This window comes from Oncorhynchus nerka, linkage group LG10 (genome assembly GCF_034236695.1).
Source record: "Oncorhynchus nerka isolate Pitt River linkage group LG10, Oner_Uvic_2.0, whole genome shotgun sequence".
In the NCBI taxonomy this organism is placed as follows: Eukaryota; Metazoa; Chordata; class Actinopteri; order Salmoniformes; family Salmonidae; genus Oncorhynchus; species Oncorhynchus nerka.
The window spans coordinates 19,989,713-20,003,712 of NC_088405.1; the positions used below are offsets into that span (position 1 = coordinate 19,989,713).

The following is a 14,000-nucleotide window of genomic DNA, read 5'->3' on the forward strand; positions in this document are numbered from 1 at the left end:
GCCCAAACCATGAAAACCGCTCCAGACCATTATTCCTCCTCCACCAAACGTTACAGTTAGCACTATGCATTTGGGAAGGTAGCGTTCTCCTGGAATCCACAAAACCCATATTCGTCCGTTGTACTGCGAGATGGTGAAGCGTGATTCATCACTCCATAGAATGCGTTTCCACTGCTCCAGAGTCCAATGGCGGCGATGACCCATTTAATAAAGCTCCCAACGAACAGTTCTTGTGCTGACGTTGTTTCCAGAGGCAGTTTGGAACTCGGTAGTGAGTGTTGCATCCGAGGACAGACCATTGTTATGCGCTACGCATTTCAGCACTCGGCGGTCGTGTTTTGTGAGCTTGTGTGGCCTACCACTTCGCGGCTGAGCCGTTATTGCTCCTAGATGTTTCCACTTCATAATAAAAACACTTAAATAAATAAAAAGGACCGGGGCAGCTCTGGCAGGGCAGAAATTTGACCAACTGACAACAACCTCTCCCTCAACGTGAGCAAGAGAAAGGAGCTGAGCGTGGACTACACGGAAAGGAGGACCGAACACGCCCTCATTCACATCAACAGGGCTGTAGTGGAGCGGGTCGAGAGTTTCAAGTTCCTTGGTGTCCACATCCCCAATAAACTATCATGATCCAAACACACCAAGATAGTCGTGAAGAGGGCACGACAACACATTTTTCCCTTCAGGAGACTGAAAGGATTTGGCTTGGGTCCCCAGATCTTCAAAAAGTTATACAGCTGCACCATCGAGAGCATCCTGACTGGTTGCATCACTGCTTGGTATGGCAACAGCTCGGCATCTGACCATAAGGCGCTGCAGAGGGCGGTGTGTACGGCCCAGTACCTCAGTGGGGCCAAGCTTCCTGCCACTCAGGACCTATACACTAGGCGTGTCAGTGGAAGCCCCAAAAATGGTCAAAGACTCCAATCACCCAAGTCATAGACTGTTCTCTCTGCTACCGCACGGCAAGCGGTACCGGAGAGCCAAGTCTAGGTCCAAAAGGTTCCATAACAGCTTCTACCCCCAAGCCATAAGACTGCTGAACAATTAATCAAATGGCCACCTGGACTATTCACATTGACCCCCCCCTCCTGTTTCTTATCCATGCATAGTCACTAAACCCATACCTACATGACTTGGTACTGAAACCCCCTGTAAAAAGCCTTGTTATTTTATTGTGTTACTTTTTTATTTATTTTTATACTTTAGTTTATTTAGTAAATATATTCTTAACTCTATTTATTGAACTGCATTATTGGTTAAGGGATTGTAAGTAAGCATTTCACGGTGAGATTTGATTTTGATTCAATTTGATTTGTTGGAAAGGTGGCATCCTATGACGGTGCCACGTTGAAAGTCACTGAACTCTTCAGTAAGGTCATTCTATTGCCAATGTTTGTCTATGGAGATTACATGGCTGTGTGCTTGATTTTATACACCTGTCAGCAACGGTGTGGCTGAAGTAGCCAAATCCACTCATTTGAAGGGGTGTCCACATACTTTTGTATATATAGTGTGTATGGATGTACAGTATGGAATTATGCACACACACACACACACACACACACACACACACACACACACACACAGCAGAGCTATTCCATGCTGTCAGTAGCTCCTTAGATACCTGTGGCTGAAAATACAACAAAGCCTGTCCAACAAGTATTAGCAGAACATTGATGTTTCTATTTCCATTTCATGAGATACAGTACAAAGCCACTGACACTGACTCAATTCCTTTTCAATTCAGGAAGTACAATGAAACTACATTTCCAATTCTCTTCAATGCTTTTTAATTGGGAACATTTGGAATTGGAATTTGTTTTACTTTCTGAATTGACTGGAAATGAAATAGATTTGAGCCCAACCCCGATCACTACTACATGCTGCCCTGATACATGGCTGTTGTTGACTCCTATAGCATCTAACCATAGGAATGTACAGCCACGTGTTAGTCAGGGTAATACCACCCAGTGATATCCCGGTGCTCCTGTCTACTATATGTGTGACTGTTAATCAACCAGTATACAACTCTAACCCCACTACCACAGATACCACAGATACATTTAAAAGGAAAGCTGACGTCCTATCTTCCTGTCCTGTCTCTCCGCTCCAATCAGCCAATCCCAACGAGGAGCTGCGGTTGACCTTCCCGGTCCGGGACGGCGTGGTATTGGAACCTTTCCGGTTGGAACACAACCTCGCCGTCAGTAATCACGTCTACCACCTGCGACCGTCGGTACATCAGACCCTCATGTGGAGGTGAGATATGGAGAGACAGACACACACATTCGACCGTCCATGGAGTCTTTTTCTGTACCTCTACAAATGTTCTTCCTCTAATAGAATGGCCTATCCATGGCAACCATGATGTTAACATTCCCTGAACAATATTGACCAATTGCAGTCCTGAGAATATAACCTTTTACTGCAGTGGGCTAAATCAGGCTCACACACAGTGTGGTTCTTGGTAGTCTTAAACAAATCTACCTTGAAACTAAAGTATCCACCTCACACACATGGTTATGGACTTAAAAAAATAAGTCACCTGTACCATGTCAGATATAGAGTTGAAATGTATTCCATTTTTAGTTTGCATCCCAATATTACACAACACAGAAGACATAGAAATATAATTAAACCGTTTGACATAGAAACACTGGATTTTCGCTGTTTAAATGTTTATTTTATTTATGAATAATGACATTATGAATAATGAGTAACAAAGAGGGAGCTTTTGGTCATTGACTGCAGGAAAGGTCTACGGAACTTTCAACTAAGCTTATTACCAACCCTTGACCAACTGAATCAGGTGTGCTAGTGCTGGGCTGGAACAAAACTGTGCAGTCCTGGCTGGGTGTCCATGAGGAGTGGATTCAGAAAAACTATTTTGTATTTGGCTATATTGACCTCTGCCCTTTGCTCTTTGACCCCACTAGGTCAGACCTGGAGCTTCAGTTCAAGTGTTACCACCACGAGGACCGACAGATGAACACCAACTGGCCTGCCTCCGTCCAGGTCAGCACACACACACACACAAACTCTCATTCATTCAGAAACACACACACACATACTCATGCACACACATGTTCACACGTGTACACACACAAGCTGTCCTTCTTCCTTCCAGGTCAGTGTCAACGCCACGCCCCTGACCATCGAGCGAGGCGACAACAAGACGTCCCATAAACCCTTGCACCTGAAGCAAGTGTGCCAGCCCGGCAGAAACACCATCCAGATCACTGTCACTGCCTGCTGCTGTGTGAGTACACCATCCAAAAGAACATGCAGAACAAAAGATACAAGGGAAATGTTAAATAACATCTGGCTTAATGTTTTAAACTCTTTGTAACTACCCCTGTTGCATATAAACTTGGCAGTGGTTATTCAGTGGTTATTCAGTTGAATTTCTGTTATATGGCCGGTCAACATAGCAATGCTATGATTGGTTGAGACACCTCTGTGCTGTGATGTGTACAGAAGGTGTAGAAGCTAACACACTATAGTAGAACTACTGCTGTCTGTAGAGAATTCCCTGTTCGTGACCCACTCTTTATTTAGGTCTCTATGTCTTCATGTATTTTCTCTATGTGCAGTCGCACCTGTTTGTGCTGCAGCTGGTCCACAGGCCTTCAGTCCGCTCCGTCCTGCAAGGGCTCCTGAAGAAGAGACTCCTGCCTGCAGAACACTGCATCACCAAGAGTATGTTACTATTGCTATACTGCTGTTGTAGTAGGGCATTTACCCTGTTGAACTGTAACTCTGACTCCTGCCTGCAGAACACTGCATCACCAAGAGTATGTTACTATTGCTATACTGCTGTTGTAGTAGGGCATTTACCCTGTTGAACTGTAACTCTGACTCCTGCCTGCAGAACACTGCATCACCAAGAGCATGTTACTATTGCTATACTGCTGTTGTAGTAGGGCATTTACCCTGTTGAACTGTAACTCTGACTCCTGCCTACAGAACACTGCATCACCAAGAGCATGTTACCATTACTATGCTGTACTATACTACAACTATAATATACTGTACTATACTACTACTATAATATACTGTACTATACTACTACTTTACTACCTTTACATCAATCTTCTGTGCAAGAATATGCCATCAGTCAAATCAAATTGAATTAGTCACATGCGCCGAATACAACAGGTGTAGTAGACCTTACAGTGAAATGCTGAATACAACAGGTGTAGTAGACCTTACAGTGAAATGCTGAATACAACAGGTGTAGTAGACCTTACAGTGAAATGCTGACTTACAAGCCCCTAACCAACATTGCCGTTTAAAAAATACGAATAAGAATAAGAAATAAAAGTAACAAATAATTAAAGAGCAACCTCCCTTCCTCCTTCCTTTCCCCTCCATCCCTCCTTTCCCCTCCCTCCCTCCTCCCTCCTTTCCACTCCCTCCCTCCCTCCTTCCTTTCCCCTCCTCCTTCCTTTCCCCTCCCTCCTCCCTCCTTTCCCCTCCCACCCTTCTTTCCCCTCCCTCCTTTCCCCTCCCTCTCCTCCCTCCTTTCCCCTCCCTCCTTTCCTCCCTCCCTCCTTCCTTTTCTCCCTCCCTCCTTCCTTTCCCCTCCCTCCTTCCTTTCCCATCCCCTCTCCTTTCCCCTCCCTCCCTCCTTTCCCCTCCCTCCTTCCTTTCCCCTCGCTCCCTCCTTCCTTTTACCCTCCTCCTTCCTTTCCCCTCCCTCCCTCCTTTCCCCTCCTCCTTCTTTTCCCCTCCCTCCTCCCTCCTTTCCCCTCCCTCCTTCCTTTCCCCTCGCTCTCTCCTTCCTTTCCCCTCCTCCCTCCTTTCCCCTTCCTCCTTTCCCCTCCCTCCCTCCTCTCTCCTTTCCCCTCCCTCCTCCCTGCTTTCCCCTCATTCCTTTCCCCTCGCTCCCTCCTTCCTTTCCCCTCCCCTCCTTTCCCCTTCCTCCTTTCCCCTCCCTCCCTCCTCTCTCCTTTCCCCTCCCTCCTCCCTCCTTTCCCCTCCCTCCTCCCTCCTTTCCCCTCCCTCCCTCCTCTCTCCTTTCCCCTCCTTCCCTCCTCCCTCCTTTCCCCTCCCTCCTCTCTCCTTTCCCCTCCTTCCCTCCTCCCTCCTTTCCCCTCCCTCCTCCCTGCTTTCCCCTCCCTCCTTTCCCCACCCTCCCTCCTTTCCCCTCCCTCCAGTTAAGAGGAACTTCAGCAGTGTAGTGGCCTCGTCGGGTAACACCAGTCTAAACGGGGAGGACGGCGTTGAGCAGACCGCCATCAAAGTCTCCCTCAAATGTCCAATCACCTTCAGGCGCATCCAGCTGCCTGCCAGGGGGCATGACTGCAAACACGTACAGGTAGGATGGCAGGAAAGGGTATGTTTTTTATAAACACATTGCCTATCTTATAGGGCTGCAGGTAGCCTAGCAGTTAAGACCGTTGGGACAGTAAACGAAAGGTTGCTGGTTTGAACCCCCAAGCCGTCTAAGTGAACAATCTGTCAATGTGCCCTTGAGCAAGGCACCTTAACCCTAACTGTAAGTCTCTGGATAAGAGCGTCTGCTAAATAACTAACATGTAAATGGAGTATATTTTACAAAGATACATGGGTTTCCGCTGACTGTGTACCTAGACCAGGAAAGTCTAGAACAGGAAAGTCTTTATAGCACAAGTTGTTCAGTGAACCACACTGTGATGAGTAAACTTGCCTGAGACCTGAAGACTCATGTTAGCTCCCAGAGCTAATGCTTTGGCTTTAGCTCAGTGGGCTAACCTGGTCTTGAAGCAATACACCTGACAGATCATACAATATTCCCCTGTTTAGGAAATACATGACTCTGATAAGTGTTTTGTCTTCCAGTGTTTTGATCTGGAGTGGTATCTGCAGCTGAACTGTGAGAGGGGGACGTGGAGGTGTCCTGTGTGCAAGTATGTGGTGACCATTTCCAAACTATGTTTTGTCAATAAAGTTATGTCTCCTCTTTGAATGAGTTAAAATAATGCCGCTCTCTCTCTCGCCCCCCCTCCATCTCTCCCTCCCCCTCCATCTCCATCTCTCTCTCCCCCTCCATCTCTCTCTCCCCCTCCATCTCTCTTTCCCCTCCCCTCCATCTCTCTCCCCTCCCCTCTCCTTCCTCCACTCCTCTCTCTCGCTCCCCTTCCTCCCTCCCTCTTTCTCATCGCAGTAAAACTGCATTGTTAGAGGGTTTAGAGGTGGACCAGTACATGTGGGGAATCCTCAACGCCATCCAGAAGTATGTATTATTCTTCCTTATTACTAATAATATTTATTATTATTAACCTCCAGTGCTTCATGTTCTTTTCCAGTATTCCCACCAGTATTTCTATAGTGTCTAGGACCATAAATATTCCCTTCTTCAACCTACAGTGCTTCATGTTCTTTTCCAGTATTCCCACCAGTATTTCTATAGTGTCTAGGACCATAAATATTCCCTTCTTCAACCTCCAGTGCTTCATGTTCTTTTCCAGTATTCCCACCAGTATTTCTATAGTGTCTAGGACCATAAATATTCCCTTCTTCAACCTACAGTGCTTCATGTTCTTTTCCAGTATTCCCACCAGTATTTCTATAGTGTCTAGGACCATAAATATTCCCCTTCAACCTTCAACCTGCAGTGCTTCATGTTCTTTTCCAGTATTCCCACCAGTATTTCTATAGTGTCTAGGACCATAAATATTCCCTTCTTCAACCTACAGTGCTTCATGTTCTTTTCCAGTATTCCCACCAGTATTTCTATAGTGTCTAGGACCATGAATATTTCCTCCTTCAACCCGCAGTGCTTAATGTTCTTTTCCAGTATTCCCAATATTACTACCATACTGGACTTTTCCACAATATTGGACTGTATAAAAATGTCCCCTTCCTTTTGCCGTAGTTCGGAGTTTGAGGAGGTGACTATTGACCCAACATGTAGCTGGCGGCCGGTGCCCATCAAGTCTGACCTCCATATTAAAGAAGACCCTGATGGACCGCTGGCCAAACGCTTAAAGACCATGAGCCCCTCCCAGATGACCATGCCCAACGTCATGGAGATGATCGCCCAGCTGGGCCCTGGCCCCTCCCATTACCCATCAGGCCCTGCTCAGCACGGGGGAGGCGGCACCGGGGGAAACCCAGGGGAGTACGGTGGCCCCAGAGGCCCAGGTAATGACCATTTTCAGAATTCAGATATTGCATTTACATTTTAAATGTTTGTTATTTAGTAGACACTCTTATCCAGAGCAACTACAGTCATACTAAGGTAGGTAAAACAACTTAAGAAATCTCTCCCCTTATTTGTGTTTCTCTGTGCTGCTAGGCAACAATTACCACGGCCACGGGAACTTTGACTTCCCCCACGGTAACCCCTCAGGCGGGGGAGGAGGAGGAGGTGGACTGAGAGGGGGAGGAGGATCCCCCATGAGTGACTTTATCAACCCCCCTCAGCTGTCCCACCTCCCAGACGTTCCTGTGGTTCTCCTATCCCAGGACAAGCCCCTCAGCCACGGCATCAATGACCCCGTAAGTCCCCTCCACCACCAACCACCAGGGCTCACACCAGAGTTGTTGAAAATCCTCATAGAAAAAGTAAAATACCCACATCCAAACATTTCCCAGGTGCAGAGTACAAAAAGTGTCGTATGAAAGGAATAGTAATACTTGCACACCGTTGTAAATAATCTCGTATATGTTGTTGTAATACCTGTCAAAGAAAAGCACTGATCTGGATCACGGCAGCATTGGCATTGTGCACAGCGTGTCTTGGCAGTCTTGCTCATGTCACCCTCTGTATGTCAGCTCCGAGCTTACTTTAAACCACACTCCTTTCTCTGTCTCTCTCTTTCTCTCCATCCCTCCTTCCCTATCTCTCTCCCTCCATATCTCTCTCTCTCTCCATATCTCTCTCTCTCTGTCTCTCTCTCCATCCCTCCTTCCCTATGTCTCTCTCTCCATATCTCTCTCCCTCCATATCTCTCTCTCTCCATATCTCTGTCTCTCTGTCTCTCTCTCTCTCCATATCTCTCTCTCTCTCCATATCTCTCTCTCTCTGTCTCTCTCTCTCCCTCCCTATGTCTCTCTCTCCATATCTCTCTCCCTCTCTATCTCTCTCTCCCTCCATATCTCTCTCTCTCTGTCTCTCTCTCCCTCCCTATGTCTCTCTCTCTCCTCAGATGTCTCACCCTTCCACCACTGATCAGCACCATAATTCCATGCAACAGCAGAGTGCACACATGCCTCCTCACCCCAACAGCCAGTCGTTACATCACGGTGGCAGCCAAGCAGGGCAGTCATTGCATCACAGCAGCCAATCGTTGCAGCCCCCTCGCCAGCAGGCCCCAACTCCCCAACAGCAGCAAGGCCAGAACAGTCGCCCGCATGGCGATATGAACTTTAACCACTCGTCCTCGGGCATCGAAGGTCAAATTAGTGGTGACATGCCTGAGCCCTCCCTAGATGTAAGTGTGACATCATTGTGACATCGTGCTTACGGATGCGAACATCATTTAAGTAGCGTTAGCATCGTCTGCTAAACCTTATCTCATTGTTAGTGCAACCCAGGATCCTTGGGACGGCCGTTCCCTAAATCCTAACCATAACCCTTACCTAACCTTAACTCTCACACATAACTATTTTACATTTCAACTTCAATGGGGTATGGTCAGAGTTGGGACGTCCCAAGGATTCTGGATAGCAAGAACCCTTTTCTCATTGCCTAACTATGGTTTGATGGGAAAAGTCAACTGCTATAGTATGTTCATACCTTTAGTTGTTTAAATGGACTCTTTGGATAGAAGTGAGAAGTCTAATGACAATGCGTATCTCTTCCCTTATATCTTTCTCTCTCGGTCCATCTGTCTCGCTCTCTTTCTCTCTCGCTCTCTCTCTTCCTCTCTCTCCCCCCCTCTTCCTTTCTTTCCCTCCCTCCCTTTCTCTTTCTCTCTCTCTCTCTACAGCTGCTTCCAGAGCTGGCCAACCCAGATGAGCTCCTGTCCTATCTGGATCCTCCAGACCTCCCCTCCAACAGCAACGATGACCTCCTCTCCCTCTTCGAGAACAATTAACCTTTCACCTTCACCGCTCGAGCCGAACCCAAACCTTCTCCACAGACAGACACACACACCACAGGGTGTGTCCAACCAGCTGGACTCTCCATAGAGTCCATAGACACACCGTCGTCCTCATATGGACTGGTAGTGGGGACATCGTCAAGTCACACACACACACAAAGACGTGTAGGTGGCATAGGAGCAACGCTGAGGTCATCTGTCAGAACATGAGGCGATGATGAGGATGACAGGGAGTGGACACTGTGTGTGACAGAGTTTGGAAACAGGAAATGCACTCATGACCTCACTTCCTCTTCCTCACACACACTCTTCCTCGTGTAAAGACTCTTTACACTTCTCCGCTGCGGAGCTCCTCCGGCCGACAACATCGACGGCCATGTCGGTTGTCTACCCCTTCAGTGATATTTTATCTCTTGTCTTTTCCAACTTAAACTGTGCAGCTAATAATGACGTTCTATGTGGAGGACGTCACACAGCTTTTAGGGAAAAGTGTTGTAGCATTTTGTATCGTCCTTATTTCCCCCTTATACAAAAAAAAGGAAAAAAAATACATGAATAGGGAAGAAAAGTCATCTTCTTGTCCTGGCCAGTGTTTATATCTATCCTCTTTTGACGTGTGTTCTTCCAAGCCCTGACCCCCTGAGACCACAGCCTTTAACCCCTGACCTTTGACCTACAGTGTGTTCTTATAACCTCTGACCTTTAGCTCATAGTGTGTATTTCCAACGGGACGTCCGTCATCACTGGGTACGTACCATCCAGTCTAACTGAAGCACAACCGACAGTGGGTCACACCACACCACATGGCAGGCAGAGCCCTGGGAGGAGAGACCAAGGCCTGTGGATGAGGATCCTAACCTAGCTAGCTAGCCCACCCAGTCTACATAAGAATCAGCACTGTTAACTCTATTCAGTCTGTCTATCGCCCCCCTCCAATGTTGTTCAAGTTTCTCTTCCCTGGTGTTACAGTACAATGCCATATCGGACAGTGGGCTATGCAAAAGTACATTTTACAAAAACATTTGTTTTGGCTTAGAATGATGGAGAAGTATGTGTGTATCTGTGTGTGTATTTGTGTGTATGTGCTAGAGAAAGAGTGAGGATGAGAGTGATAGAAAAAGAGAAGTACAGAGTCCGTCCTTATTTAGTCTATCATAGAGACACAGCTAGTGTTGCAAAAGATAGTCGGCCATTCTAATAGAGCCAGATCCCTCTTTAACGTGAGACTTCCTCTGTTCTACAGGCCTGCAATTGCTCCTGTAACCATACTGTGTGGTGTTAAGAAGTGCATGTGTGCCAATGGTCTTTGTTCTAGATTAGCCAGAAACATTCTAGCCATTGCATTTTTTTTATCATGATTTTATTTGACATTTTCTTGCAAAGGAATGATTTTGGCTAATGTCCAGCTTTTTTCTTTTCATGTTTGTTTCATTTCTACTGTTCATTGGAAAATGGCCATGCGTGATGCATCACCAAAGTTATCCTACAGTTTGTAGAAGGAGTTAGCTTGGACATCTACTATAATGTAAGAATAATATGGTCTAAGGCACTGCATCTCAGTGCTAGAGGCGTCACTACAGACCCTGGTTAGATGCCAGGGTGTATCACAACCGGTCGTGATTTGGAGTATCATAGGGCGGCTCACAATTGGCCCAGCGTCTTCCGGGTTAGGGTTTGGCTGGGGGTAGGCCGTCATTGTAAATAAGAATATGTTCTTAACTGACTTGCCTAGTTAAATAAAGGTTACACAATACATCAAAACCATACACTTAGGGAGCCAATCAAAAAGTGTTCTGAACAGATGTGTGGTTGCACTGCATTTCCTATGTCTTGTTACTGTTAAACTGTATTTTGTCAACTTTTGTTCAAAAGGAACCACAATGGTTTATAAAGACAATACTTCAAAATGGTTGCCATCCTGACAATATATGCTTTAAAAATGTTTGCTAATGTATTGGGGGAAAGTAGAGGAAAGTGACTTGACCCTCTATCATTTTTGTTTAAGTCAAGTCTAAATTGTAATACCCTCTGGAATTGAATGTGAGTTATTTTTTATTTTTGTGAATCCTGTTTTGTACAACACAAGATCATCCTGCGTATTATTCTATCCTCGTAGCATTTTTGATATTGTTCTCCTATTTTAAGTTATTTTCTGTAATTATTCAGTGACTGTGAGAATAATCATAATTTGGTTTACTTCAGATCATGTAGGCTACTAAATGAAATTGAAGACTTCTCAATCGGTGGTTATTTTTAGGACTTAAGAATGATCCCCAACGCTGGTTGAATCACCTGAATGCAACTGACCCTAGGATATTTTAGTCTGTCTGTCTGTCTGTGTCTATGTCTGTTTGTTGAAGACAATGCACTGCCACAGTGAGGTATTTTGACTCCCCTGCCCTGTCTATCTGTAGATCTGTGTAGACATGATGCTGAAGTCTGGTCTATCAACATTACTCTCCATACGCCTTGTCCGAGGTTCAGGCTCCACACCAAACTGTAGATGTACAGTCAATGGACACAAGTGGAGTGTGTTAGTTAGAGGGTGCAATGTATTTTCATTTAAAGAAAATGGGAGATGTGATCCCCTGCCCTCTGTTTTCTGTCACTAACATGCAGGAATAGGGTCTGGAGGGTCTCTGAGGGATGCATGTATATAGTGTAAATGACAGATAGAGATACATTAACTTACAGAAATGTAGACATTTTCGCCACACGGGGCAATGATGCGCATTGTGTATTTAGAATTTGTAAAGTTTGCATCCTCCTGTCAGAAGAGACTGTTGAATTGTGGGAAATGGAGTCTGTGTTTGATAGTCTGTACAGCCCTCTGTCTCCAACCACATGTTCATTCATGTAAGATACTTTATCTACTTCTCAAACATGGGGGTGTTGGAAAAGGAGAAAAAAAAGAAACATGTGTTTCCCTTTGTGTAATGTGTATTTCTCTCTATTACTTGTGTACTTTATAAAGGTGCTACTACAACAACATAATAAAGATAATTTTGAGGAATAAATCGGGACGTGGGAACCATGAGTGGTTCCTAAAGATTGTTGATACCAAATTTACAGTTTGTACAATTTTGGCAAATTTACAGTTTTTACACAATTAGGCAAAAAATATTACTACCAAGGTACAATCTGAAGTGATTGGCACACCAAGTGGCAGTTGTCTTTTTTGTTTTGTACATTCTGTGTACAGTCATTTCATATTCTAAACTGGTCAGAAAAAAATGAATTGTGATTTTTAGTCTTGCAAAACTGTATGTAGTTAGATGACGTGACATCCTAATATTTATCTAATAAATATGTATTCAGATGAAACTCGTGATCTTGGTTTTCTAATACATCTTAAGTTCTATGCCCTATGTAACATCAACCACCAGACAAAATCACAGTGGAGAATTCTGGATCTATCAAGACCAACTGACAGTCAAGTCAGTATAAAGACCCTTTATAACAATATGATAGTTATATAATAAGGCTCTCACAAGCAAAACACACATTACATGCATGCACCCTTTGAAATTACCCTAAAAAGGAAGAGGCTGTTTATAACACATTTAACTCATCAAATCAAATGTATTTATATAGCCCTTCTTACATCAGCTGATATATCAAAGTGCTGTACAGAAATCCAGCCTATAAAACCCCAAACAGCAAGCAATGCAGGTGTAGAAGCACGGTGGCTAGGAAAAACTCCCTAGAAAGGCCAAATCCTAGGAAGAAACCTAGAGAGGAACCAGGCTATGTGGCCAGTCCTCTTCTGGCTGTGCCGGGTGGAGATTACAACAGAACATGGCCAAGATGTTCAAATGTTCATAAATGACCAGCAGGGTCAAATAATAATCACAGTAGTTGTTGAGGGTGAAACTGGTCAGCACCTCAGGAGTAAATGTCAGTTGGCTTTTCATAGCCGATCATTGAGAGTATCTCTACCGCTCCTGCTGTCTCTAGAGAGTTGAAACAGCAGGTCTGGGACAGGTAGCACGTCCGGTGAACAGGTAAGGGTTCCATAGCTGCAGGCAGAACAGTTTAAACTGGAGCAGCAGCACGGCCAGGTGGACTGGGGACAGCAAGGAGTCATCATGCCAGGTAGTCCTGAGGCATGGTCATAGGGCTCAGGTCCTCTGAAAGAAAGAGAGAGAGAAAGAGAGAATAAGAGAGAGCATACTTAAATTCACACAGGACACCGGATAAGACAGGAGAAATAATACTGACCCTAGCCCCCGACACATAAACTACTGCAGCATAAATACTGGAGGCTGAGACAGGAGGGGTCAGGAGACACTGTGGCCCCATCCGATGATATCCCCGGACAGGGCCAAACAGGCAGGATATAACCCCACCCACTTTGCCAAAGCACAGCCCCCACACCGCTAAAGGGATATCTTCAACCACCAACTTACCATCCTGAGACAAGGCCGAGTATAGCCCACAAAGATCTCCGCCACGGCACAACCCAAGGGGGGGCGCCAACCCAGACAGGAAGACCACGTCAATGACTCTACCCACTCAAGTGACGCACCCCTCCTAGGGAAGACATGTATAAGCCCTGTATAAACTGAAGGGGGGTGAGGGGATTATCTAAATTATATAACATTGTTTTAAGGTCATACCAAGGATAATTTTGTTATTTTTAAGACCCCTTGAAGTATAAAAACATGTATAAAACATTTATTTGAAATGTATCTCTCTTAAACGGATGGAATTTGATGGGGATTGTTTTGTAATGCTAATTAAATGTATATATTGGTGCTTTGATGGAGAGCGGAATAAGACATTGACAATTACAACGAAAATACTATTTAATATTGTAGACACAGAGATGTATTATTACTTTTCATGGACTAGCAGCAGTCTAAGTCACTGCATCTCAGTGCTAGAGGCGTCACTAGACACCCTGGTTCGAATCCAGGCTGTATCACAACCGGCCGTGATTGTGTCCCATTGGGCGGCGCA

At 45.3% G+C, this 14,000-nt stretch overlaps 2 protein-coding genes across 6 annotated transcripts in view; one reads left to right on the top strand and one right to left on the bottom strand.

Moving 5' to 3' along the window:
• Positions 1–12,362, top strand: part of LOC115134985 (zinc finger MIZ domain-containing protein 1-like) — a 288,705-nt gene extending 276,343 nt beyond the window's left edge. For 4 of the 5 annotated variants that reach the window (XM_065023103.1, XM_065023104.1, XM_065023105.1 and 1 more), the window contains 11 exons: positions 2,055–2,265; positions 2,943–3,021; positions 3,134–3,265; positions 3,600–3,705; positions 5,166–5,326; positions 5,830–5,897; positions 6,155–6,223; positions 6,866–7,134; positions 7,289–7,491; positions 8,142–8,426; positions 8,925–12,362. In XM_065023103.1, the coding sequence (XP_064879175.1) occupies positions 2,055–2,265; positions 2,943–3,021; positions 3,134–3,265; positions 3,600–3,705; positions 5,166–5,326; positions 5,830–5,897; positions 6,155–6,223; positions 6,866–7,134; positions 7,289–7,491; positions 8,142–8,426; positions 8,925–9,032 (1,691 nt within the window). In that variant the 3' untranslated portion in view covers positions 9,033–12,362. The remainder of the gene's footprint in view (positions 1–2,054; positions 2,266–2,942; positions 3,022–3,133; positions 3,266–3,599; positions 3,706–5,165; positions 5,327–5,829; positions 5,898–6,154; positions 6,224–6,865; positions 7,135–7,288; positions 7,492–8,141; positions 8,427–8,924) is intronic. The other variant, XM_065023106.1, reaches the window with a different exon arrangement.
• Positions 12,363–12,476: 114 nt separating this feature from the next.
• LOC115136310 (zinc finger CCHC domain-containing protein 24) overlaps positions 12,477–14,000 on the bottom strand; it is a 97,152-nt gene continuing 95,628 nt past the window's right edge. Inside the window, exon 5 of the mRNA XM_065023109.1 lies at positions 12,477–13,168. Coding sequence (XP_064879181.1) covers positions 13,125–13,168 — 44 coding nt within the window. The 3' untranslated portion in view covers positions 12,477–13,124. The remainder of the gene's footprint in view (positions 13,169–14,000) is intronic.